The 23,062-nt window shown below is 44.9% G+C and overlaps 1 protein-coding gene across 2 annotated transcripts in view; it reads left to right on the plus strand.

Annotated features, from left to right (window-relative positions):
• WDR43 (WD repeat domain 43) overlaps positions 1-18,201 on the plus strand; it is a 29,992-nt gene extending 11,791 nt beyond the window's left edge. For both annotated transcript variants that reach the window (XM_084261239.1, XM_084261240.1), the window contains exons 4-18: positions 1,243-1,363; positions 2,554-2,693; positions 3,170-3,272; positions 4,597-4,661; positions 5,034-5,205; positions 5,651-5,737; positions 9,938-10,069; positions 11,211-11,348; positions 12,133-12,219; positions 13,516-13,547; positions 14,327-14,390; positions 15,179-15,292; positions 16,385-16,454; positions 16,880-16,935; positions 17,031-18,201. In XM_084261239.1, the coding sequence (XP_084117365.1) occupies positions 1,243-1,363; positions 2,554-2,693; positions 3,170-3,272; positions 4,597-4,661; positions 5,034-5,205; positions 5,651-5,737; positions 9,938-10,069; positions 11,211-11,348; positions 12,133-12,219; positions 13,516-13,547; positions 14,327-14,390; positions 15,179-15,292; positions 16,385-16,454; positions 16,880-16,935; positions 17,031-17,150 (1,501 nt within the window). In that variant the 3' untranslated portion in view covers positions 17,151-18,201. The remainder of the gene's footprint in view (positions 1-1,242; positions 1,364-2,553; positions 2,694-3,169; positions 3,273-4,596; positions 4,662-5,033; positions 5,206-5,650; positions 5,738-9,937; positions 10,070-11,210; positions 11,349-12,132; positions 12,220-13,515; positions 13,548-14,326; positions 14,391-15,178; positions 15,293-16,384; positions 16,455-16,879; positions 16,936-17,030) is intronic.
• The last annotated feature ends 4,861 nt before the right edge of the window (positions 18,202-23,062 follow it).

Here is a 23,062-nt window from a genome sequence, read left to right on the forward strand (position 1 = left end):
AGGTTTGTGCAGCACACAGTGAAACCACTAGCAGAGGAACAAGCTGTTGGGCAAGGGAGTTTTTGAAGAGGCGAAACAAAGGTGGTGGAGAGAGGTAGACTAAAGTGCCTGGGATGACTACTTGTTTCTCTGCTTGTAGCTTTTTCATGTCTTAAGTACTCTGAATGCTGAGAGGCTTTCTGTGCATCATCTTACACAGCTTGATACCCCACTGGATACTCCTTACAGGATTTTACAGGAGTTTTAAAAGTACAAAACTGATTTTTGCTGTGTTTCACATTAGTGATGTCTAGCTAGGCTAATCTTTTTAGTACATTTAAAAATACCTTCTTGGGTTCATGTTATTAAATGGTTTCAAATTCTTAGTTCTGAACTTCTCTCTGGAAGAGAATGCAAAATCTTGTTATACTCTCTGTAAGGTATGAATGTTGTTTGTCAAGTTTGTAGGCAGTAAAGCTTTCAGCTCCTATGAAATTGAATCAAAAGTGGTACAGTAAATGAGCTCTGTTTTGGAAGACAGGAGAGGTGCTGCTTCAGCATGGGAAAATGATTTGGAAGTATTTCCAGAGCAGCAGTTCAAAATCAGAATGTGATGGGTTGCAAGATACTTCCTAACTGTAAAAGGCTTGTGCTGATGTTTTCCTTGCTATGTTTTGTCTTATGAGAACTGTGTTGTACTTGACTCCTTTGAAGCAGATGCAGGCTTTTTGTATTTATTTTAAATAATGCTTTGAACTACAGGCTTTAAAGGCTAAGTTTGTTATTATCAATATTGTTGACAGACTTGGGAGGAAGGCCAGGAAGATGAACAGGCCTTGAAACTCTGAATTTTAGTGTTGAGAAGGCCTTTCTGAAGGGGGGTTGGTGTAAGCTTTTTGGATTACAGTGTAATGAGAAGTCTTGAAATGTTGTGGCTCCTCTTACCTCACTTTGAGTAGCAGAGAACTCTTGAGAGAAATTCAGAACAGAATAGGCAAATACTGTGAAGTCAACAGCTGTTCAGTATTAATTAGCTTTATGTTTTTGAGCTCCTCTGGTTTTGTGTAAACCAGTTTGAAGGAGCGGGGCAGAAACAAGCTGCTTTTAATCTAGTCTTTGACTCCTTTAAAATTGTTTTTTAAAAATAACTTTTGCTTACATTTTGCAGCGTGGTTGATGGCCTTTCTGAGATTACAAATATTGTTTTCTCTCTTTCTCCATCTTTCTTCTTTTTGTACAAAAAACTCTCCATCCACATTCCAGCAAGTGGAAAGGCGACAATAACAGCGTCACGTCTTTATGCATCAGTCCAGATGGGAAAATGCTGCTCTCAGCTGGTAGAACTATAAAACTGTGGGACCTGGAGACCAAAGAAGTCTACAGAGTAAGTAACTTGGTTATACTAGATGCAAAAAAACCCTTGGTCTTGATTAGTGTCATTACATAATTAGTGTTTCTTGATAGGACATGTGAAAATGTCACTGGGTGTGAGGAGATAGTTGGCAGTTTTGGGACTGCTGGAAGCTGTTGCTGTGATGATACCCTCAACTATCGTTTCAACTTGCTGAGAGTTGAATGAGGACATAAAATTCCTTGGCTGTGTCTGAGCATGCTACCAGCACCTTTTCTCAAGCCTGTGGCAGACAGATGGATGCTGTTCCTTGTCACTGGTGCCCTTCTAGCAGACAAACTCAGTTCACCACAGTTTTAGTTCCTGCTGGCATGGGTTTGTGCGTGAGCGCCCTGACCTTTGACGTGAGTCCCTCCTTGAAGCTCCCAGGTTTCTCTGCAAAACTTCTGTAACTGGTGGCATTATCAGTTTTGCTGCTGACACAATTGGAAAGCATAGGAGCAGAACCCTCATTGTTCCCTAAGCAGGGCTCAGGTGTGAGCAAATCACCCTGTTCTGGCTGTCCATGAGTGCAGCCTCATTCTCTTGCCTGATAGCAGATAGGGTAGAGCTAACCTCTGAGTCTCCTGGTACTTGCTGTCAAGTAAATGTGTACTCACATGCTGTTACCTTGGACTTGCTGGCATCTATGTCTGCATCCTCTGTGACCAAAACCACTATTTATGAAAGTAGATTAAAGAACTGAGGGGGGTGCTTTTTTGGGGGGGGGGGACAGGGGGGAGGGTAGAGGTGTTGAACGGTTTTATTGTATCAGCACACCTGTACATTTTTCTTACAGTTGAGAATGAAGCTATGAATCTAGTTTCACTGTAAAAGATGAAGTGTAAAATTGGATGGGGAGGGGGTGTGGGGAGGAAGTGCTTTCTGACAGTAACAGCAGTACAGGTGGATGTGGTTTCTTTTGCACAGACTTAGTCCTGAGGAATTTGGCTTTGATTCCCCATTCAATTTTTAAAATCCTGATATATAAAAGTGTCCTTGAAATACAGCAGTGCAAGGAAGCTGATTGCTAGTAAAAAAAAAAACAACACCGAAATGTCCTTGTTGACTTAGTAACACTTGAATCTTTCTTAACATTCTTTAACTAATGTAATAATTTCTGCCATGTGCTTGCTTATGGCAATCATTGTAAGAGTGTTGGTCTTCATTTTTTTCTCTCTTAGCATTTCACAGGCCATGCTACATCAGTGTCATCATTAATGTTTACCACAGTGAAACCTATGAATGAAAATAAGCCCTTTGATGGAATTACAGGGCTTTATTTCCTGTCTGGAGCTATACATGACCGATTACTGAGTGTATGGTATGTAAGCTTTTCATGATTTGTAACTTCATCATTGGTGTTGAGGATGTTCTGAAGTGTGTGATTAAATAGAAGGTTAAGCAGAAGGGGCACTCTGGAGATGCAGTGACGATCTCTTAAATGGTGGTTTCAACTCACTGATTGTTGAATGAAGATGTGAATTTCCTTGGCTGTGTCTGAGCATGCTTCCAGTTGCCATCTGAATCCTAATGTATGCCAAGAACATACTGTGTAATAGGCTTCCTTGTTCTTTGTACTTACTGTAAGGTGTATGCTAAGTTTCCTTGCTAAATGTCATTTGGGAGTTACTTTGCACTTGGAATTTAGAACACTTTCTAAGCTGAAATTACAGCGTCAGTATTTTTGGGGAGGGTAGATGCTACCTCAGTCAGATATATAAGCTTTATAATGCTTTTCAGGCACAGGGGATGTGGTCTGTGCTGTGGTGAATAACGTGTGCTGTTTGTGTCTTCCAGGCAGATAAGATCAGATAGGAAAGAAAAGAGTGCAGTGATGTCTTTCACAGTAACAGATGAACCAACTTTTGTTGACCTGACTGTATCAGAAGTCAAAGAAGAGGTACGAGCAAGAGTTTGTAACCACATATGTTTAACAACTTTCAATTGCTACTTAGGTTTCCTTTCAAGGGTGTGAAGAAAGTTGCTTGGTTTGTATGTGTGTTCTGTTACACAGAGATGAGATCTGAATCCCAAATCAGGGGTGTAAGGATATTTATTACAGGTGTATTTCTAAAGCTGATAGTTTGAAACACTCCTTTTCTGAGCTACTGTTTTCAGATGTGTTGCTTCTGATGATGGAAGTGTCAGTTGTTTCCTATTTAGCACAAGTCAGTACCCAAGATGGTTGTTAGAACTTGGAGGCAAAAATTACAAAAAAAAAAAAAAAAGAAACACTTCTTTCTTTGGCAGGGTAACTGTATTTTGAATTAACTAGCCTTTAGAGGGATAAAGCAGAGGTGTGCATTCCCCAGGTTGTTCAGTTTCAGCAAGTACAAGTCTCTCAAAGCAGCTGTCTTATGAAAAGTGTTGGACAGTTCTGCACAGGGAAAGAGAACCCAGTTATAGACTCACAGACTGATAGGGGTTGGCAGGGGCTTCAGAGATCATGTAGTTCCACTGCACTCCTGCCATGGGCAGGGACAACCTCCACTAAATCAGGCTGACCAAAACCCCATCCAGCCTGGCCTTGAACACTGCCAGGGAGGGGGCAGCCACAGCTTCTCTGGGCAACCTCTGCCAGGGCCTCACCACCCTCAGAGTAAAGAGGTTCTTCTCAATGTCTAATCTGAACTTTCTGTCTTTCAGTTTAAACCCCTTGTTCTATCACCACACTCCCTGATAAAGATTCCCTCCCCAGCTTTCTCACAGGGCCCCTTTAGGTACTGCAAAGCTGCAGTAAAGTCTCTCCAGAGCCTTCTCTAGGCTGAAGAGGCACGACTCTCTTCACATGAGATAAGAGTAGTCTGTAATGTACATCTGTCATTTAAATGCTCAGAGTACTTGTGTTAGTTTCTTTCCTCAAAGCATATTTATGATGTCAGAATCTTTGTAAACCTATGCCTCTACACATGGTCCCAAAAATATGGTACCTCACATATTTATGATAAGTTATGTCTGCTACTGGCCAAACTCTTCAAGTTGGGATATGTCAGTAGTGACACAGTGAAGTTGTGACTTACCTTTTTGTATCCTAATAGTTATTCTAGGTGTTCTTGAAATGTCAGTTTCTTCTGTCATCTGTATGACGTAGGCCTATCTTTTAATGTGTTTAGTTACTGAAAAAAGTCAGATGATAGCCAAACAGCTGTTTCTTGATGTGCCCTGTACTTAGAGGAGGTTTGTCCTTTTATCTAACAAAGATCTTTTTCTGTGCCTTCTTTCAGCCTGTGAAGTTAGCAGTTGTATGCAGAGATGGGCAGTTGCATTTATTTGAACATATCTTAAATGGGTAAGTTAATACTTGTCTTAAGGGCCTCTTTGGGAGAGGTCTGGGATTGCTGCAAGGCAAAGTTCAGTCTTTTGCTGCAGCCTTTAAGCTCTTGTTCCTGTTCATGAACCAGATTCCAGGTGGTTCTTTGTCTTGGGTTACTGGGCACATTTTTTGAGAACTTACTTGCTGGGGCTGTGCTGCACTTTGGTATTAAGTGTTGCTGTAGCCAAGACTTTGTGTGTCTGTAGTCATCTGAGTTACCTGTAAAAGGTGTAAACTGGCTGAGTTTGCTGCAGACCTGCTAATGAAAGGGGCTTAGATGTGCAAGATAATGAAGTATTTAAACTAAACATCTTGGAATTTTTTTCATTCTTTTTTCTCCCTCCCTAGTTATTGCAAAAAACCCTTAACATCAAACTGTACTATCCAGATAGCAACACCTGGGAATGATGGGGACTCCACACCAAAACCAGTCCCTATTCTAGCAGCTGGCTTCTGCGCAGACAAACAGTCTCTGCTGCTCGTGTATGGGAACACCTTACAGCCCATCATAGAGAAAGTGGTATGTAAAACTTACTGGGGAGGCTTTGCATTTTGTGATATGGACTGCATGCTGCTCTTAGTTGGAGGGATTACTTTTTATTAATTGTTATACAATTAAAAGGATAAAGCTTATTTCTTCTTCCTCCTTTTCTGGGAGCTATGTCTGTTGCCCCTGAGCTGTTTTGAAAGGCAATGTGTGTACTATTTTTTTCCAGTTAAAACACAGCTTGGCACTGTTGCTGGCTGTTTCTCACCATTTCAGCTGTTACTGACTTAAGTAATTGGAACAGATTTTAATACTCTTTTGGTTTACCTCTCTGAGCTCCTTCAGAGAGCACAGAGATCTGGTAACAAGAGTCAAATGTGCAGAGTAGCTCTGGAATTTGGTCTCATCTTTCAGGGATGTAACGAATCACAAGGGTGAACCTCAAACACACTAACTGGTTTTGTTCCTGTCCTTCTAGTCTTTGAACACCGCTGAATCCCACATATGTTTGATAAGGGACATCCAGAAAGTGTTGTCGCTTAAAACAGATGTTGCTTTAACCAAGGTGAGCTGTGTGTGAAGTGTGAGTTTGTTGCTCCTCTTGTTTTATTTTGGAAATGGTAGAATTCACTTCTCTCTCTTAAAATGAGGTTGGATTTCTGGATGGACCTGCTCAGAGCTGCAGTGGGAGCTACAGATGTCCAAAGCACTTGGACAGACCTGGATAAAATGTGTTTAATGGCTGCTGTGTGTCCTAGTGTGCTCTTGCACAGTTACCCTCCTGTAGCTCATGGCAGTCCTGTGCTGAGCAGGTCTCCTTGACAGAACTAGCTGATGGTTCCTTTTCTGCTAGAGATCCTTCCCCTAGAGTCTGTCACTGAGTTTGTACAGCCTTTGACCCTGATGGTTTGGGCTGGCTTGGTTTTGGAGTCTAAATAAAATGTATGTCATAGAACCCTAGAATGTGTAAAGTTGGAAGGGACCTTTAAAGGTCATCTAGTCACACCACCCTGCAGTGAGCAGGGACATCTGCACTACATCAGGTCACTCAGAGCCCCACCAAACCTGACCTTGAATATCTCCAGGGATGGGGACTCCACTACATCTCCAGGCAACGTGTTCCAGTGATCTACCACCCTCATGTTGAAGAACTTTTTCCTAATATCCAACCTAAATCTCCCCTTTTCTGGTTTAAAACCACCACCCCTTGTCCTATTGCTACATAAACAGTTCTTCCCCAGCTTCCTAATGGGCACCTTTTAGGTACTGGAAGGCCACTATAAGGTTCCCTGGAGCCTTCTCTTCTCCAAGCCCAACTCTCTCAGCCTGTCTTCATAGGAGAGGTGCTCCAGCCCTTTGATCAGTTTTGTGGCCCTCTGGACATGCTCCAACAGCTCCATGTCCTTCTTGTGTTGAGGGCTCCAAAGTTGGACACAGTATTGTAGGTGAGGCCTCACCAGAGCAGAGTAAAGGGGCAGAATCACCTCTCCCAGTCTGCTGGCCACACTTCTTTTGGTGCAGCCCAGGGTGTGGTTGGTCTTCTGGGCTACAGATGCACATCAGTGGTTCATGTCCAGCTTCTCATCCACAAGTACTCCCAAGTCTTTTTCCTCAGGGCTGCTTTCAAGCACATCTCCTAACCTGTATGGATAACAGGGGTTGTCCTGACCCAGGTGCAGGACCCTGCACTTGGCTTTGTTGAACCTCATGAGGTTCACATAGGCCCACTTCTCCAGTGGGTCACCCTCTGGGTAGCATCCTGTCCCTTTGGCATGTTAACCTCACCACTCAGCTTGGTGTCATCAGCCAACTTGGTGTGGGTGCACTCAGTCTCCCTGTCAATATCATTAATACAGATATTAAACAGCACTGGTCCCAGTACAGACCCTTGAGGAACACCACTTGTCACCATCTTCCATGTGGACTTAGAGCCACCGACCACCCTCTGGATGCAACCATCCAGCCAATTCCTTATCCACTGAACAGTCCACCCATCAAATCTGTATCTCTCTAACTTAGAGAGAAGGATGTTGTGTGGGACCATGTCAAAGGCCTTGCAGAAATCCAGATGGATGACAGCCATAGCTCTTGCCTTGTCCAGTGATGCAGTCACTCCATTGTAGAAAGCCAATAAATTAGTCAGGTGGGACTTGCCCCTAGTAGAGCCGTGCTGGCTGTCTCGAATCACCTCCCTGTCCTCCATGTGCCTCAGCACAGCTTCTGGGAGGGTAGCCTCCATGATGTTCCCAGGCACAGAGGTGAGGCTGACAATCACCTCCCTGGTCCTGCTGGCCACGCTGGCCAGGATGCTGTTGGCCTTGGACACCCGGGCACACTGCTGGCTCATACTCAACCTGCAGTCAACCAACACCCCAGGTCCTTCTCTGCCAGGCAGCCTTCTAGCCACTCAGTGCTTCCTGGAGCTGGAGTGAGAAGGCTTCACTAATAGCATCCCCTTGATTGGGTGTCCTGTGGTAGACCCCAGCCACAAGGCTCCCCTTGTTTTTGTGATCCCTAATTTTTACTTAAAGCTTTCAACCTGCTCGTTGTTTGGGAATATCTCTTCATACTTCATCCATTTCTTAACATAAGGGCAACACCTCCACTCCTCCTTGTCTGTCCCTTCTGTGCAGCTTGTAGCCATCAGTAGCCACCCTCCAGTCATGGGGTTCATCCCACCAAATTTCAGTAATGGCCTCTGTGTTGTAGCTTTCTAGTATCATGGTGGCTTCCAGCTCCTCCTGTTTGTTGCCCGTGCTGTGTGCATTTGTGTAGAGGTACTTCAGCTGGGCCAGTGGCCATGTCGCCTTCTTAGAGGGACATTCCATGGAAGCTGTTCCTGTTACATCTGGAGCCTCTGGCTTGTCTCTGTAAAACATAGCCTGTGATGCAGTGCCCACTACATGTCCCCCCACTTCCTCGAGGTGGCCTTCACATATTCCTACTCACAGGGATCTGGCTGCCTGGGAATGTGAGCTTGATGCTTAGGTGGCAGCAGTGTCCACTGAGGCCACTTGGCACAGTTTTCTCTCCTGCAGGATCCTCTGGGGGTTTAGACACAGTATGTGAAGCTCTTGTCAGTGTACATATCCAGGGTCTTGAAGATCTGACATGCTTGCAGTGTCAATGAAGTGAGCAGACAGCGCTGCCTTTCCAACCCTTGAGATCCCTTCTGAACCTGGTGTGGGGTTTTGTGCTGAGTCCTCCATCCTGGAGCTGGTGGGTAGCAGAGCTGAGATGCAGTGAGAGGTGCAGGAGCTCCCTGGCATGCAGTGATGATACCCATCCTGGTTTCGCTTTCTGCTGAATTCCAGTGAAGATGTGTTTCTCTTGGCTGTCTGAGCATGCCTTGCAGGGAGAAGGTCAGTGATTACCCTGGTGAGCAGCACCACTGATGCTCTACAACAGAAGTCTTGGTCCATAAAAGGAATGTTTTTCTACTTTTACACAGTGTATGGGCATGTCTCTCTTTGCTGTAGTAGATCATATTTGTATTACTTCACTGTGCAGTCAGCAGGGGTCCCACAAGTACAGAAGTTTGGGTAGATCCTCAAAAACACCAGTTCTCCATGGATGCACTGTGGTTAAAGGAGTGTTCTGGAAGTAGCAGGTAGCATTCCTGATATTCTGTAAGCAGCTTATTCCCTTTCAGCCTCTGTGGGCTGGAGGAGCACTTCGTTATTAAATACATTGCCTTTAAAACTCCATCTCCCCTGTGTTCATTGAACATGGATACCACAGCTCAATAAAAACTAATTGCTTGGTTTGTCATCTTGGTCTAATTTGGATTACTGAGCTCTGTGGCTGAGCAATCCCTTGAAGAAAATCAGTGGGATTGAAGGGAATAGTAACTACCTTTTACTGTGAGATCACAGAATCACAAGGTTGGAAAAGACCTTTAAGGTAATTGAGTCCAACCATCCCCATCCTAAGCTAAACCACATCCCTAAGTACCTCATCTACCCGTCTGTTAAACACACCCAGGGATGGTGACTCAACCCCCTCCCTGGGCAGCCTGTTCCAGGCCCTGACAACTCTTTCAGTGAAGAATTCTTTCCTAACATCTAATCTGACCCTGCCCTGGTACAGCTCAGTGCCATTTCCCCTTGTCCTATCTCCTGTCATCTGTCTGAACAGACCATTGCCCACCTCTCTACACCTTCCCTTCAGGTAGCTGTAGGCAGTGATTAGGTCTCCCCTCAGCCTCCTCTTCTCCAGGCTAAACACCCCCAGCTCCCTCAGCCACTCCTCATAAGATTTGCCCTCCAGCCCCTTCCCCAGCCTGGCTGCCCTTCTCCAGACTTGTTCAAGGACCTCAATGTCCTTCTTAATGGTGAGGAGCCCAGGCAGTGCTGCTGTTTGGGATTCAGTGGAAGTGGAATTGATCAGCGTGCTGTTTATGGGCTTGACCATTACTACACAAGGTACCTTACTGCCAGCAAACATCCAGGTGTTTGTTGTTTGCTACAGACACTTAGTTCAGTGAATGTTCTGGAACAAGTTTGTAAGAAAAAATAATTCAAAGGTGATTGCAATAAGACCATTAGTTAATTATGAAAACTAGCTGACTGTTACTTCAGGTTATTAATTGCTCTTAAATATGTAGGATTTTGCATGTATCTATCTATATGTTTATGTGTGTATCAAGAAAATGGGTTGTGGTAGGCTGGTTTGACTCGTGAGTCTTGGAATAAAATCAGGATTTTAAACTAGAAGAAGGCTTGAGACATCAATTCATGCCAATGTGCTTACCTGCATCTACTAGGTAAAGATGCCTGTTGTGAACTCGGACACCAAAGTTCTAGTGCCTGGCATACCAGGACACAGTACAGCTGTCAAAACTCCATCCTCGGGCAAGGAGAAAAAGAAGAATAAGAGGAAACCAGGAGAGACAGAGGTAAAGTGCTTCCTCTTTTACACATAGCAATAATCACAGAATCACAGGGTTGGAAAAGACCTTTAAGATCATCAAGTCCAACCATTCCTGTCCTATGCTAAACCGTATCCCTAAGTACCTCATTTACCCTTTTTTTAAACACACCCAGGGATGGTGACTCAACCCCCTCCCTGGGCAGCCTGTTCCAGGCCCTGACAACTCTTTCAGTGAAGGATTTTTTCCTAACATCTAATCTGTCCCTGCCCTGGCACAGCTCAGTGCCATTTCCCCTTGTCCTATCTCCTGTCACCTGGCTGAAGAGACCATCTCCCACCTCTCTACACCCTCCTTTCAGATAGCTGTAGGCAGTGATAGGGTCTCCCCTCAGCCTCCTCTTCTCCAGGCTAAACACCCCCAGCTCCCTCAGCTGCTCCTCACAGGATTTGCCCTCCAGCCCCTTCCCCAGCCTGGTTGCCCTTCTCTGGACTCGCTCCAGGACCTCAATGTCCTTCTTATGGTGTGGAGCCCAGAACTGGACCCAGCACTCGAGGTGCAGCATCACCAATGCTGAGTACAGGGGCACAGTCACCTCCCAGACCTACTGGCCACACTGTTTCTGATAGAAGCCAGGATGCTGTTGGCATGTCCCATGTGCAGGACTCTGTATGTGGTGGTGTTAAACCTCAGCCCATTGGTTTCAGCCTGTTCAGGTCTCTGAAGAGCCTCCCTGCCCTCAAGCAGATAATAACGGAGAAACCAGAATCATAAATCACAACTGTAACTCCTTTAGGTGAACCTGAACTGGTTGGGATTTTTTGTGTGGAGAAAGGTTAATGGTAATTATCTTCTATGGGAGAGACCTCCCTCTGCTCAAAACCTTACCAAGCCTGGTGTGCCTTGCCTGTAGTCTTGCCATGTTCCTGCAGAACTTGGTTACATACCTGTGTCTGCCTCTCTGTGCTAAGGTGAATTACTGCTTTTTCAGTTGAAACTTGATCTTCTTTTCCCAGGCTACTCTCTGTCACTGCATTTAAAAATAATATGCAAAATCAGTGTAATTTCCCTTAAGAGAGGATGTGGTAGGTGAGGTACTTTGCTTTCAACTGATGTTTCTGAGGAGCTGAACTGAAGCCATACCCCCTCCCTTGTTTGCTGTGTGCAGGAAAGCATTGAAGAGCGCCTGGGGGCACTGGATATCGACGTGAGCAAAGTAAAAACCCCAGGTGGCCTTCCACAGACAGACAGCTTTGCAGTACTTCTGGTCCAGGGCTTGGAAAGCAACGATGCAGAGATCTTAAATGTAAGTGTTAAGATCGTTGTGTGCCATTTAATCTATTCACTGAGACTTGTGGGGAGCCTTCCTGAGAGCAGGGGAGGCTGAACAGTCATAAGGTGTTTCTCCCAGCTGCTATTTGCTGGTTTGCTGCTCAGAGGGGTTAATCATCTACCTTGCTTTCTACGTCAGTTGTGAACTTGGCAGCACTTCTGTTCTTGATAAGGTTGTTATGTTGCAGTTCAGATGTTTTACAAGCAACATTACTGATCTTTCCTTTAGCTTGAGCTAGCTCATAATCTGCTCAGTGTCCTGAAGATATGGTTTCCAAGTAGGTAGTGTTTGAAAAATGGATTTATGACAACAGCTTCACCTGAAAAGCTGACTTCTTGCACTTGGACTGGGGAAGAAGCCGTAGTTCTAGGGTTGGGAAATGAATTCTTTAACAATTCAGTGTTGAATAGAAATTACCTGTCACTGATACTGGTGACAGGCATTTGTTTACAGAAGTCAAGCCCAGAAATTAGCAAGGGACACTTTAATGTGCTTGTGATGCTTTGTTTCTAACGTGGGGTGCGTGGGCCAGAGACAGTGCTAGGTTGATTTAGATGGGTTAATCAAATGTCTTATTTTGTTAATTGTGGCTAACTTGAAAAACTTCCTTTCATAGTAAACATTCTTGTTACCCTCATCACAACGTACAAAGGTAGTGGTGGAGGCAAAGAGATTTAAACCCAGGAAGTTTTGATTTTACTCATTGCCTTCAAACACTTTAAAATGATTCTCTGATCATGTTTTCCCATTTTAACAGAGAGTGCTTAACACAAGAAAGGAAAATGTAATAAAGAACACAGTATCCAGAATGCCTATACATGCTGTCATCCCACTGCTGCATGAGGTAGGAAAGACTCTGTTTCTTGTACTGTCATATAAACCCCATTCTGCGTGTGAGTTAGCTGGAGAAAATCCAGGACTTGTCTATTTTTACCAATTAAATTGGTTTGGTAGTTTTACAGGACAGAAATTGTTCTTGATTTCTCTCTCATATGCTCTTACTTTCATTGGCTGAGGCTTAACCAAAGGACAAATTGCTACTGTCAAAGCTAGGAAGAGCATTTAGATCATGTAATATTAAATATTATAGGGGGGGATGAAAAGGTTAAGCTAGAGCTTGTTTAGTTCATGGCAAAAAATTGCCATTACATTTTATTTTAAACTATTGGAATGGATGATAATTTGAAACATGACAGTAGTGCTAGCTGGAGCAAAGTATGTGAGCATAAATATACTAGATTATCATGTGAGGGAAAGAAAAATAGAATGCATTATTAAACCTGTGAGTTTAGAGAGCATTTGGAAATTGAGGGGCAGTTTCTTTCCTATTTTGAAGATTGCTCTGAAGCCCAGTTGCTCTATTTAAGCTTTGCAGCATTGCTTAGTGATAATTAAAAAAGGTATTTGGTTTATGAAATGCTTATTTGCTGATATTAAATCTGTATTTGGACAGAAATACTTTAATGATTACCTTATCTAGACATAATTTTGTTTAAACTGGACCTCAGTTGCTTTTGTTATGTGAATGACATTCTGTGATGTAAGTTAATGGTTAGTATTTTAATGTGCTGGCCACAAATGGGGTTTGATTTTTGCTAATCTTAACTGCATTATGCAGATGGCCTGGCTTTCAGTGCTTCCATGTCCTTTAACCACATGTTGTGACATGTTCTTAGACCTGCATTTATCAGGTGCAGCATTTCTTCTCTAGGACCTTGTGAGAGAATCTAAGCACAAAGAGTTTGACACACAGTCTTAGCAGATAGACAGGTCTTCATGTAACTCTCCTCTCTAGAGCTTGGCATTTGTTCTGTGAAACAGCCTTTACCTTCACTTGTTTTCCCAAGTTGTCTGCCTGTAACAGTTGTTCTACTAAGCAGATACACAGAGACACGAACAGGGGACTTCTACTTATTCCTGGCAGCTTTAAGTTTCTCTGGGTGTATTGCTTGTTCAGAGTTCTGGTGATATGAAGTTAGCAGCCTGTGTATAGGATGGTAGAGCCAGCAATGTGATGTTCTGGAGCTTGGCAGTGGTTAATCCTAGAAGACTTCATTGGGGCTGTCACAGGGGTGTAATTAATGTTGGGTTTTCAAACTCATGATGTGTTACTTACTGCTGACTGGTTTTGTCCTTGTAGCTTACGAAGAGATTGCAGGGGAACCCATACAGGTAAGAGACAACTCAACTACAGTTTATTCACCTGAAACTGTTCTAGTGTGTGTGTTAAGGTCCCTTCATCCATCTGTGTGAGTGGTTTCCACAGTAACTGTAAAATTCTCACCTGATAGTGGGTGCAAAGAGGAACTTCTATGAAGGTGGTGCTTTGCCAGGATGGCTGGAGTGAAATTGCAAAGGGAAAAGGCTATTTTCTCAGGGTTACAGACTTATTTCAGGTATCTGAAGTCCCAGAATATCAGTTCAGACCTGACCAATATGTAAAACAAAATATCAAATGTGTGGCTTTTTCAGTTTATGAAATGCACCTAGATACAGACTCACAGAATGCTTTGGGTTGGAATGTTGTGTTTAATAACAAAACCATTGGTGTGTCATGTCTGTCATTCCCCATCTTATACTGCTAGATAGCTTTGCTGAGATGAACTGTCCTTAATTGTTGGCTGTTTAAAATTAAAACTCCCTCATTGTAGGTGGAGAAAGAAGCAGCGTGCTCTGGTCTTTTGGTCTTTTATTCACAAACCTCCCATAAAAGATCCCAGAAACAGAGACACCTGTAGTGTTAATCTATCACTTAGATGTCTGTTCTTTTGCTTACAGATAGCTTACCCATGTATCTTATCTGGATAGCCAAGCTTTGATTTCCATCTGCATTTATCTTTTTAATATGATGGAGGGGGAGTGCTTTCTATAGATCTGTTTAGCCTCTAAAATGTGAAATGGGTGTTTCCCAGGCAGTGTCTCTTTAAAATAATCTTATTTTTCTTTTCCAGTGCCTCATTAATGGTTCGATGGCTGAAGTCTGTTTTTACTCTGCACGCATCCTACCTTTCCACAGTAAGTATCTGGCATTAACACCAGTGCATGTAGCTAAAACTGGATTTAAATGTTTAAATATGTGTTCTTCCCTGAGGAATCTGTCTCCTGCTCTCCACGTATGGCAGTGCCCAGATCAGCTGTATTTGTGCTGCTTACTTGGTTATAAGTTGTTTGTCTCAGTCATTCCTGACGTGGTTGTAATTGTCCCAAAGTCAAACCAAGGTAAGTTACATCATCCCCATGAGAGCTGGAACAAAGCTACTGCCAGAGAGTAGTCTAGCCTTTGTTCCTAAATCTTACAGAACTAACTTTGAATGCTGTTGTGATCCTCATCTGGAGAAGACTCTTGGGAATGGCTAAGTGGCAGGGTAGTAAGTAAGGCAGTAGCTCCTGGGTTGAAGTCTGGACTTGCCTTGTGCGCTTGGTTGCTGAGGCAAAAAAGCCTTTTGGCACCACCAGTCCTTTGGACTGTTTATTACAGGACATGCTGCACACTGGTGGCTGCTCAGCTCCCATTGACACTGCTTTCCACATAGTGCTTCAACACCTGCTTATTGCAGTCACTATGGAAAGGGAAAGTCGTACTGAGAATCATCGTGCTTGAAAGTAGAGGGTATCTTAAAATATGGCTGAATGTTAATTGCCCAGGCAGCAGATGGTTCCTCAGCTCTCCTTTCTGGCTAGAGTAATGTGGACAAGGATTGCTTGCCCCAAGCATACAAAGGTAGTTTAGGAGTTTACAAAGAAGAAAAGTGTGTTGTATTGGTTAACAGCTTTATTTTTCATCATCCCTCTCTTCTCCCAAGTTGCCAGACCTCATTCCTCAGCTGGGAATGTTGTACCAGTTAATGGAGAGCAGAGTAAAGACCTTGCAGAAGCTTTCCCGCCTGCACGGAAGGCTCTTCATTCTCGTCACCCAGGTGAGTTCCAGCTGAGTAACTTGGGATGTGGTGAAGAATTACTCCTTGCAGGCTTAACCTCCTGTTGTGATTACCCCTGATGGAGCCTGTGTCCTGGTTTTGGTCAGGATGGAGTTAACTTCACTTGTAGCAGCGGATGGAATGCTGTGTTTGAGAGTTGAAATGAAAGCAGTGCTGATAACACCCTGATGTTTCTAGTTGCTGTCAGACAGTCAAGGACTTTCTCAGCTCTTCATGAGAAAGGAGGGGCGAAGCCAGGACAGGTGACCCAAACGGGCCAAAGAGAGTATTCCATGCCAATTACATCCTGCCCAGGATATTGGGGGGCTGAGGGGAGGAGGAGCAGGGGTGGCTCTGGGACGCGCGGTTCTTGGGGGACGGTCGGGTTCTGGGACGGCTCTGGGTGGCACGGCCTGAGTTGTGGGTTTGGTGAGAAACTGCATTGTGTATCAACAGCTTCATAGATTTTTGCTCTGAAGTCCTGTTAGCATTGTTATATTGTATCTTTCTGTTATCTTAGTAAACTATCCTTATCCCAACCCACGGGCCTTTTAGTTTCTTGGTTTTGGGGTTATTTGCCCCTTCCTTTTCCCTTCCCTTGCCTCTCACCACCCCCACCCCCCCCACCCCCACCCCCCCCCCCGCCTTCCCTCTTCCCCTGCTCTTTTCCTTTAAGGAGCAGGCAGCTGCGTGGATCTCTGCTCTCAGCCAGGGTAAAACCACGACAGCCTGTCATCAGGCACCTAGTGCAGCTGCTGTACAGCTCTGCTGATAATGCTCCAGGCAGTACACTTAACTGACTTACTGGTCAGTCTGTGCTCACAAGAAGTGTTAACACACTGCTTTTCCTGCCAGGTCTGTCACCTAACAGCTGGAGTTTTAGAGGGAAATAAAGAGCAGGTGCTGGCCTGCTTCAGAGCAGGTGCCTCTCAAATTTTACTTCGTACTTGTTTGACTGTTAACTACTACTATAAATGAATTAATGTGTGTTAAACTTGACTTAGGCTTCACTTACATCGTTCCAAGTTGGTTTTGACTTTTAAGGTTGGAATATGTGATTGCATCTAAGGCTAACCTGCGTATTTCACTCAGGTTGCAGCATCAGAAGCAGTTCAGGATGTAACGGGGGTCAATCAGACTGCAAAGCTGGTATATGAGGATGGTAAGTGTTGGATTCTTCCCTCCTTTCATTTCCTTCATTCTCTCCCAACTCTGCTTCAAATTAACCAACTCCTTAACTAGTGAAGTTCACTATAGTACTTAACTTACTTGGCAAGCTCGGATCTGTAGTGTTGGCTGCCCCTCTGCTCAGGCAGATACAGTCCAGGCACTTTTACATGTGAGTCAGCAGGATGTCAGGGTAGTTAGTGGATGTCAGCCTCTTTCTCCTACTACAACTTCATACTGTGTAATTATTAAGAGAAGGGGCTTGTTCCTAATTCATGTTGATCGATCTAATCCTGAGGTAGAATTAGTTTTGGAATTGGAATAGCACAGTATAGAGGCTTAGTGGCATGTGGGGTTGGGCTTGCTTTGCACAAGGACATTTAAAAGTCTCCAGACTGAGGGGTTGTTTTCTCTTTGCAGAATCCTCAGAGGAGGAGGGCTCGGACGATGAGATGATTGCAGATAAAGACTCTGATGTAAGTGGAGTTGGATCAGCTCTTCTCCCCTTCGCTTGTAACCCAGATTGTGTAGCTGCCAAAGGCACAAACATTCCTGTTTATTTTTTCCTTAGGAAAACTGGGACGAAGATGAAGAAAAAGAGGAGCAATCTGATGAACAGGACATGACTGTTGAAAAGGAAATCAATGGTGATTCTGACTTGGAACCAGAAAACGAGAGTGAAGAAGAATAACAGCACAGGAGAACAATTCTATCAGTTCCTACAAGTGGGCCACCAACCTCTGATTCTGGATCCTCCTGCCGAAAGACGCCGTAGGTGCACATGGGGAGTGCAGACTGGTGCACACCCGTGTGCAGAGGCACACGTGGGGCACTGTGCATCTCTGAATCCAGAATGTTTAACCATGCCAGCCTTCTCTCGCCCTGTTTCCCTGCGCTTACTTCTAGAAACATTTCCTCCACCTCATGGTCAGATTATGCCTGTCACGTGGACATGCATTTGTATCTCAAGTGAAATAAATCTGCCACCGCTGTTTGTGTGGTAAACTTGGTTCAGCTTTACATTGAATTTGTTTCAGATATTCAAGGATCAGAGACAACCGGGCTATACCTTCTTTCCATGCTTCAGTTAGCAATAGCAAGTGGGCATCCTGCTGCTTTTTAAAAAAAAAACAAACAAAACAACCCACAACAAAGCTGAAAAAAGGAAAAAAAAAATAGATATTTTTGTAATACTTAAATTCTCTACTGAAAATTTTCTTTCCCCCCGTCCTCTGTTGGGTTAGCCATGCCTTGGCAATGTCTAAATGCCAACCTGACTTCAAAATGGCTTTTTCTTTTTTTAACAAATTTGAACTCGAGACTTTTATATGTACAAATTGATGACTTTTTTCTTGTGCTTCAAAAGGACATTAGATCTATCACTGGCTCCTAATTTTATTTTAATGGAGGCTGTATATAAGTTTAATGCTAACCCAGAGGATAGACTCTGTTGAGTTGGGTGGGGAGAGGGGAGTAACCCAGGGAAATGAGAAGGTGAACGCTTGTGAATACACAGCGCACAGGTATATCTTTATTATGGATTTTTAATCTCTCAGTGGCAGAACAAGGACAGCTATTTGCTCAGCTAATGGAAGCTGAAGTGGTGCAAACACATTTTTTTAAAGCAAAATAAGGTAAAGGTTTGAGCCATCCACCACTATAATGTACAATAATATATTTGTCTATAAATGGAGCTGTTGCAACTAAATACCACCCTCTTTATAAAGTGAATAAATATACATCTCCTTTACCAAATACCTGTCCTGTGGTGTTTGTTGAGAGAGACCTTATATAGCAGTAGCTACCTGTGGTGGTTAAGGACAAAATGCTGTTTGTAGAAAGCATGGTGCTAGTGGAGGAAGAAGCCAACCTAGAAGGCTTACAGTGTTCTGCAGAGCCTCTATCATTGGTGATTTCAGAGCTCCCTGTGTTTCAGTGCTATCCCCTTGTTTTGCCCACTGCTTGGGCATTGTGTCAGGGTTCCAGTGTTGTCTTAGAGTCACAGGGGATTCTGGTGCTGGAAGAGATGTGTTCTGTCTTGGGAAAGCTGGAAGTAAAAGGGCAGTAGCTGGAGGCCTGCAGTCTTTGGAGGGGTTTAACTCCACAGTAAGTCGGTGTCTTGATTATCTGTAAAGCTGGGCTTTTGCTTTGTTTCTGAGATGCTGTGGAAATTAATGCCAACACTTGGGCACTGTCTACTCACACCAACCACCAAATTAGGCTGAACCAAGTGGCTGAACTAAGTTTTTAACCAGTACTGATGTTACTCTGTGCAGGCAAGCTTCAAATTGGGCAGAAGAGGGGTGTGAATTAAGTTTTGTTGCCCCTCAGATGAGTGCAGGTCAGCTGAGCTTTTTGGGGTGTGGAGTAACACAAGGAGCAGCTGCATTTTGTCATGCAAAGTCCTACAAATACCTGTGTTCCAATCTTGCCAGAAGGTGTAGCAGGAGCCCTGGGGGTTGGGATGAAAGAGCAGCTTGTTGGCACTGTGTCTGTATGGGGCACTGTGGCGCCAGAAACGTGCCAGCACTCCCCATGGTAACTGTAAGGCAGGTATTACCTGTGCCCACCCTTCCAGTGCTCCAGAAACTCGTTGCAGGAGTGGAGCTGTGGGAGAACCTGATGGTAGAAAGAGGGGAGGGGATTTTCAAGAGTTTTATTCATTCTTTGACCTCACTGCTGCTAAATTCTGTACATCTGTTACAGTATCAGCAAGTTGGTACAAGGGGTCCAAGTTCTGCTGTCCTACCCTGTGGAGTTAAGACAGGGGGGTCAGGCTGTCCTCAGCCCCCTGCCTGCATCATCTTCAAGCAGCTGCTGTGTGTGAAACTGCTCGGGTATGGCAGCTGCAAGCAGCTGGGCTGGGTGTTCCAAAAGTTTCCCTCACCTTAGAGCTGATAACTGACTGTCCCGTGCACGTTCTCATCCTTACAGCTATTTTTCTGCCATGCCAGGGTCTCAGCCAGCTGATGACTAAGCTGCTCGTGTCTTCCATCATCTGGAGGAAGGAGGCTGGAAATGGGGCAGATCCTCCTTTGCAACCCTAATCCTGGCAGCTTTGGAGCAGTGAAGAGCGTGAGGAGGGGACAGATCAGCTGCTCATTCAGGGCAGTGGAGGTTGGATGAGGTGTGTGAGTGCCTCCACAGTCAGCACAAGCAACATGGGGGCAGAAAGTGAGGTGTACTTCTTCTTTGCCTGACTAGTGTGGTGTCCTGTTCATCGCTGTGTATTTAGTGTTTGTCCTCACGCTGTGCAGTGGTGCCTGGAATCTTCGCTGGCTGTTCTTCATGTGGTGGTGGCCGCCTTTATTTCCGGGTCATAGAGAGGTAAATCAACTTTGGAATGCGAGGAGGAGCAGCAATACCATCGCTAGCCAGGTGGTGTCACGCCAGCTTCACAAAAACCTTACTACCGGGCGGGGAGAGCAACCCGTGAGTCGTGCCTCGGAGGGCGGTGTAACTGCGGACTGCACCCCGGTGTAAAGACAGCGCAGCTCCCGTGCTCACCTCTTGGTATGATCCCGTTTCCCAAGGCGCTCAGTGCTACAACCAGGACTGGGTGCAAACAGTGCCTGTTGCTTCTCTTGCTAAATATTTCAGTGTTTCAGCTGATTCTGAGGAGTTTGGTAGGGGAACAGGAGCTGCCCATGAAGGTTCTGCTGTGTAAGGACTTTGGGGTATGGATGTTTTGCTTTTGGCGACCCTGCCTGTAGATGTGAAAACTGCACGGGGGAAAGACAGAGGGGGTATGTAGCTTGGTAGCCAAGTTGTAGCTTGGGCTGTCCTGTGGTGTGAAACAAGGGCTTGGTACTGCATTCACAGTTCTCTGTGTAGGAGGGGACAAGGTGGTGACAAGGAAAACTGTGCATAGTTTTGTTGCCCTTTTTCCCATCAACCTGTGCAAAAATCATGATGAAGTCTAAGAAACTCGTCTGTGGCCTTTGGGATGTTGATTCCCTGCTCCCTGGAGTAGGGGCTGGAGGGAGATGATGGTGGCAGTCACTCTTGTTTCCTTGCAGGTGTGTCCAAACTCAGAGTTACGGGACCCTGACAAACCACCTAGGAGACTCTCTGCTTCCCTGGTTTGTAGGAGGGCCTGATGTTTTGTGAGTTAATTCACAGTTTTGCTCTAGAGAGCAGCATGATTGACCCCATAAGGAAAAACTACTCCTACATCTCTGGTCTGGGTGACTGCTACTTAGACTAGCTGCCGTGTGACCATACCCCTTCCATTTGGGGTTGGGTTTGGGATCTGTCCTGCCATCCTGAGCTTTCTAACTGGGTATGCAGAGTATCTGGTGTCACTGGGAGGGCTGCTGGAGCTGTGGTTTGCAGGTGATCTTGTAAAGCAGATAGTGTGTAAGTTACCAATATGGTTTAGCTACAGGATGGGAATGGTTGGACTTGATGATCTTAAAGGTCATTTCCAACCTTGTGATTCTGTGAATGGGACTCAGGTCCTTCCCAGTGCTTCCAAAACATTGCAAGTAGAAAACCATGCTGCACGTGCTGGTGGGCTGATTAACATCCTCCTGTGGCCCAAGTAAGGCTGCTCTTGTCTCTACAGCAGGGGTCACAACCATGGTCCTCCTTGCTCTTCACAGATGATCTCCTTTTAGCCTGACTGCCTTTCAGGAGGAGTGTATCACCTTCTGGAAGGAAGTTGCTTTTAGTTGGGAAGTGGTGTCTCAAATACCGTGTGTTTCTAGAACCTTGAAGTTGGAAATGGGATTTCAATTCAACTTGAAAATGGTACGTTTGCAGAAGGGAAAAATCATTTTGAGCAGACTAATTGTTTGATGCACAAGAAAGGGAGAGGATGCAGTAAATAAGGAAGGTAAAAACTGAAGAAAATGTGAAGGTTTTTGACTTGGTTTTACTGGGGAGAAGCTGAAGCATTTTGGTTTAGTTTCCTAACACAACTGCTGACTTCTACTTTGTAATTGGTTGTTTTTAAACTGACTGTGATAATTTCATTTAATCTCCTTTACTCATAAAACAATTCCCAACTATGTCAGCTTTGAGCTTTTAGAATTTTTTGTGTGTGTGGTTTTGTTTTTAAATTCAAGCCTGCTAAATTAATCCATCCTGAATTCACACTTCAACCTGAAAATCTTGTTTTCTGCTCGCACCTGGCAAGGATTGCTGCTGAGGGGTAGCTCTCAGTTCTTTGTGATATTCAGAATTGCTCTGGAAAATTGTGATGTTCCTGGGACTCAGATGACATCTGAGACTCTCCTGGCCCCCCAGGACCTCAGGTACTCTCTCCACTGATTTTAAGTCCAGCATTTAAAGACGGATGTGTTGATAACAGTGCTGTAATCCAAACCTATTTTGGAAATCTGACCAAAATTAGATTGCTTCTGTTGCTGGGCTGGGCAGAAACCCCCCTAATATACTCTCAGAAAGGGGAATATAGCTTTTTGGGGGTTGTAAGAGGCAAAATAACAATCAGGACAAGTTTGTCCTCTTGTCCTTTGGTCAGCAGCTCCAAACTGTAGATTGCTTTGCAAAACGGTAGAGAAAGCACAGCTAACACAAACCTGCTGTAGTACTCCACCTCTCTCTGCACTGCCTGGGATCTGTCCCCAGGCCTTTGTGGTTTGTCACACAGGCAAGCCTCTGCATGTGCTCCTTTGGACATGACTTCTGGCTCTGTCTTGTGCAGCATCAGTCTGTCTTCTCCATGGGGAGGGCTATCACAATGTTCTCAACATGCTGAAACAGCAGGGGGGAAATAAAAAGGTTGTAAGTAAAGCAAAGATAAAACTTCTGGAAATGCACAGACCTCAGTGGGGCACCCTCCATGGGCTGCAGACATTCAGGATCTTCCACGGGCTGTGGCTTTCTTCAGCAGCTACCTACCTCCTCCAGCGTGGGGACCTCCATAAGGTAAGTGTGGATACCTGCTCTGCTGTGGGCTTCTCTCTGGGGGCTGAGCAGCAATCTGTTCTGGCACTTGCAGCACCACCCTGCGTCCTGCAGCTTCAGGGCTCACAGAGTCATGTCTCTCTTTTCCCCCTCACTTCTCTCCCTCTTCACAGTGTTTCACCCTTCCCCAAGCACCTTCTCCCCAGGGTGCCACCACCTCAGCTGAGAGCCTGGGCTGGGCCCTGGGGCTCAGCTTGGGCCTCTCCTCACAGAGAGCATCCCACAGCCCCACTGCTTTCAATGCCTCCCCAGGGGCTTCACTAAAGAAAATGCACTAAACAGGTGCTACTCACCAGAGAAAAGTCAGGAACTGATTTGGTTTTGCTTTATCTTGCTCTTCAGGAAGCCTCCTGCCCCCTTTTCAGAGGGCCTCACAGCTGGTTCAGGGTGTGAATGCCTGACTGGGTAACAGGCTGCCAGAGGAACAACTTTATTTTTGGTGAGTACCAAACTGCTTTCCTATAGTGAATAAAGTCTTAGGTGAATAGGGTAGGGTTCTGGACCTGAAGGTCAACAATCTGAAAATAAGGAACTGCCTCCTTGAGAGCAGTCCTCATCCCTCACCTTGCTCTCTGGTGCTGCTCCCCCAGCACTGAGTAATGTTCAGCCTCTGCAGGGTTCAGAACCTCCATCAGAACCTTCTTCAGAACTTCATCAGAAACTTTCCATGCA

Source organism: Gallinula chloropus, assembly GCF_964237585.1.
Source record: "Gallinula chloropus genome assembly, chromosome: 3".
Classification (NCBI taxonomy): domain Eukaryota; kingdom Metazoa; phylum Chordata; class Aves; order Gruiformes; family Rallidae; genus Gallinula; species Gallinula chloropus.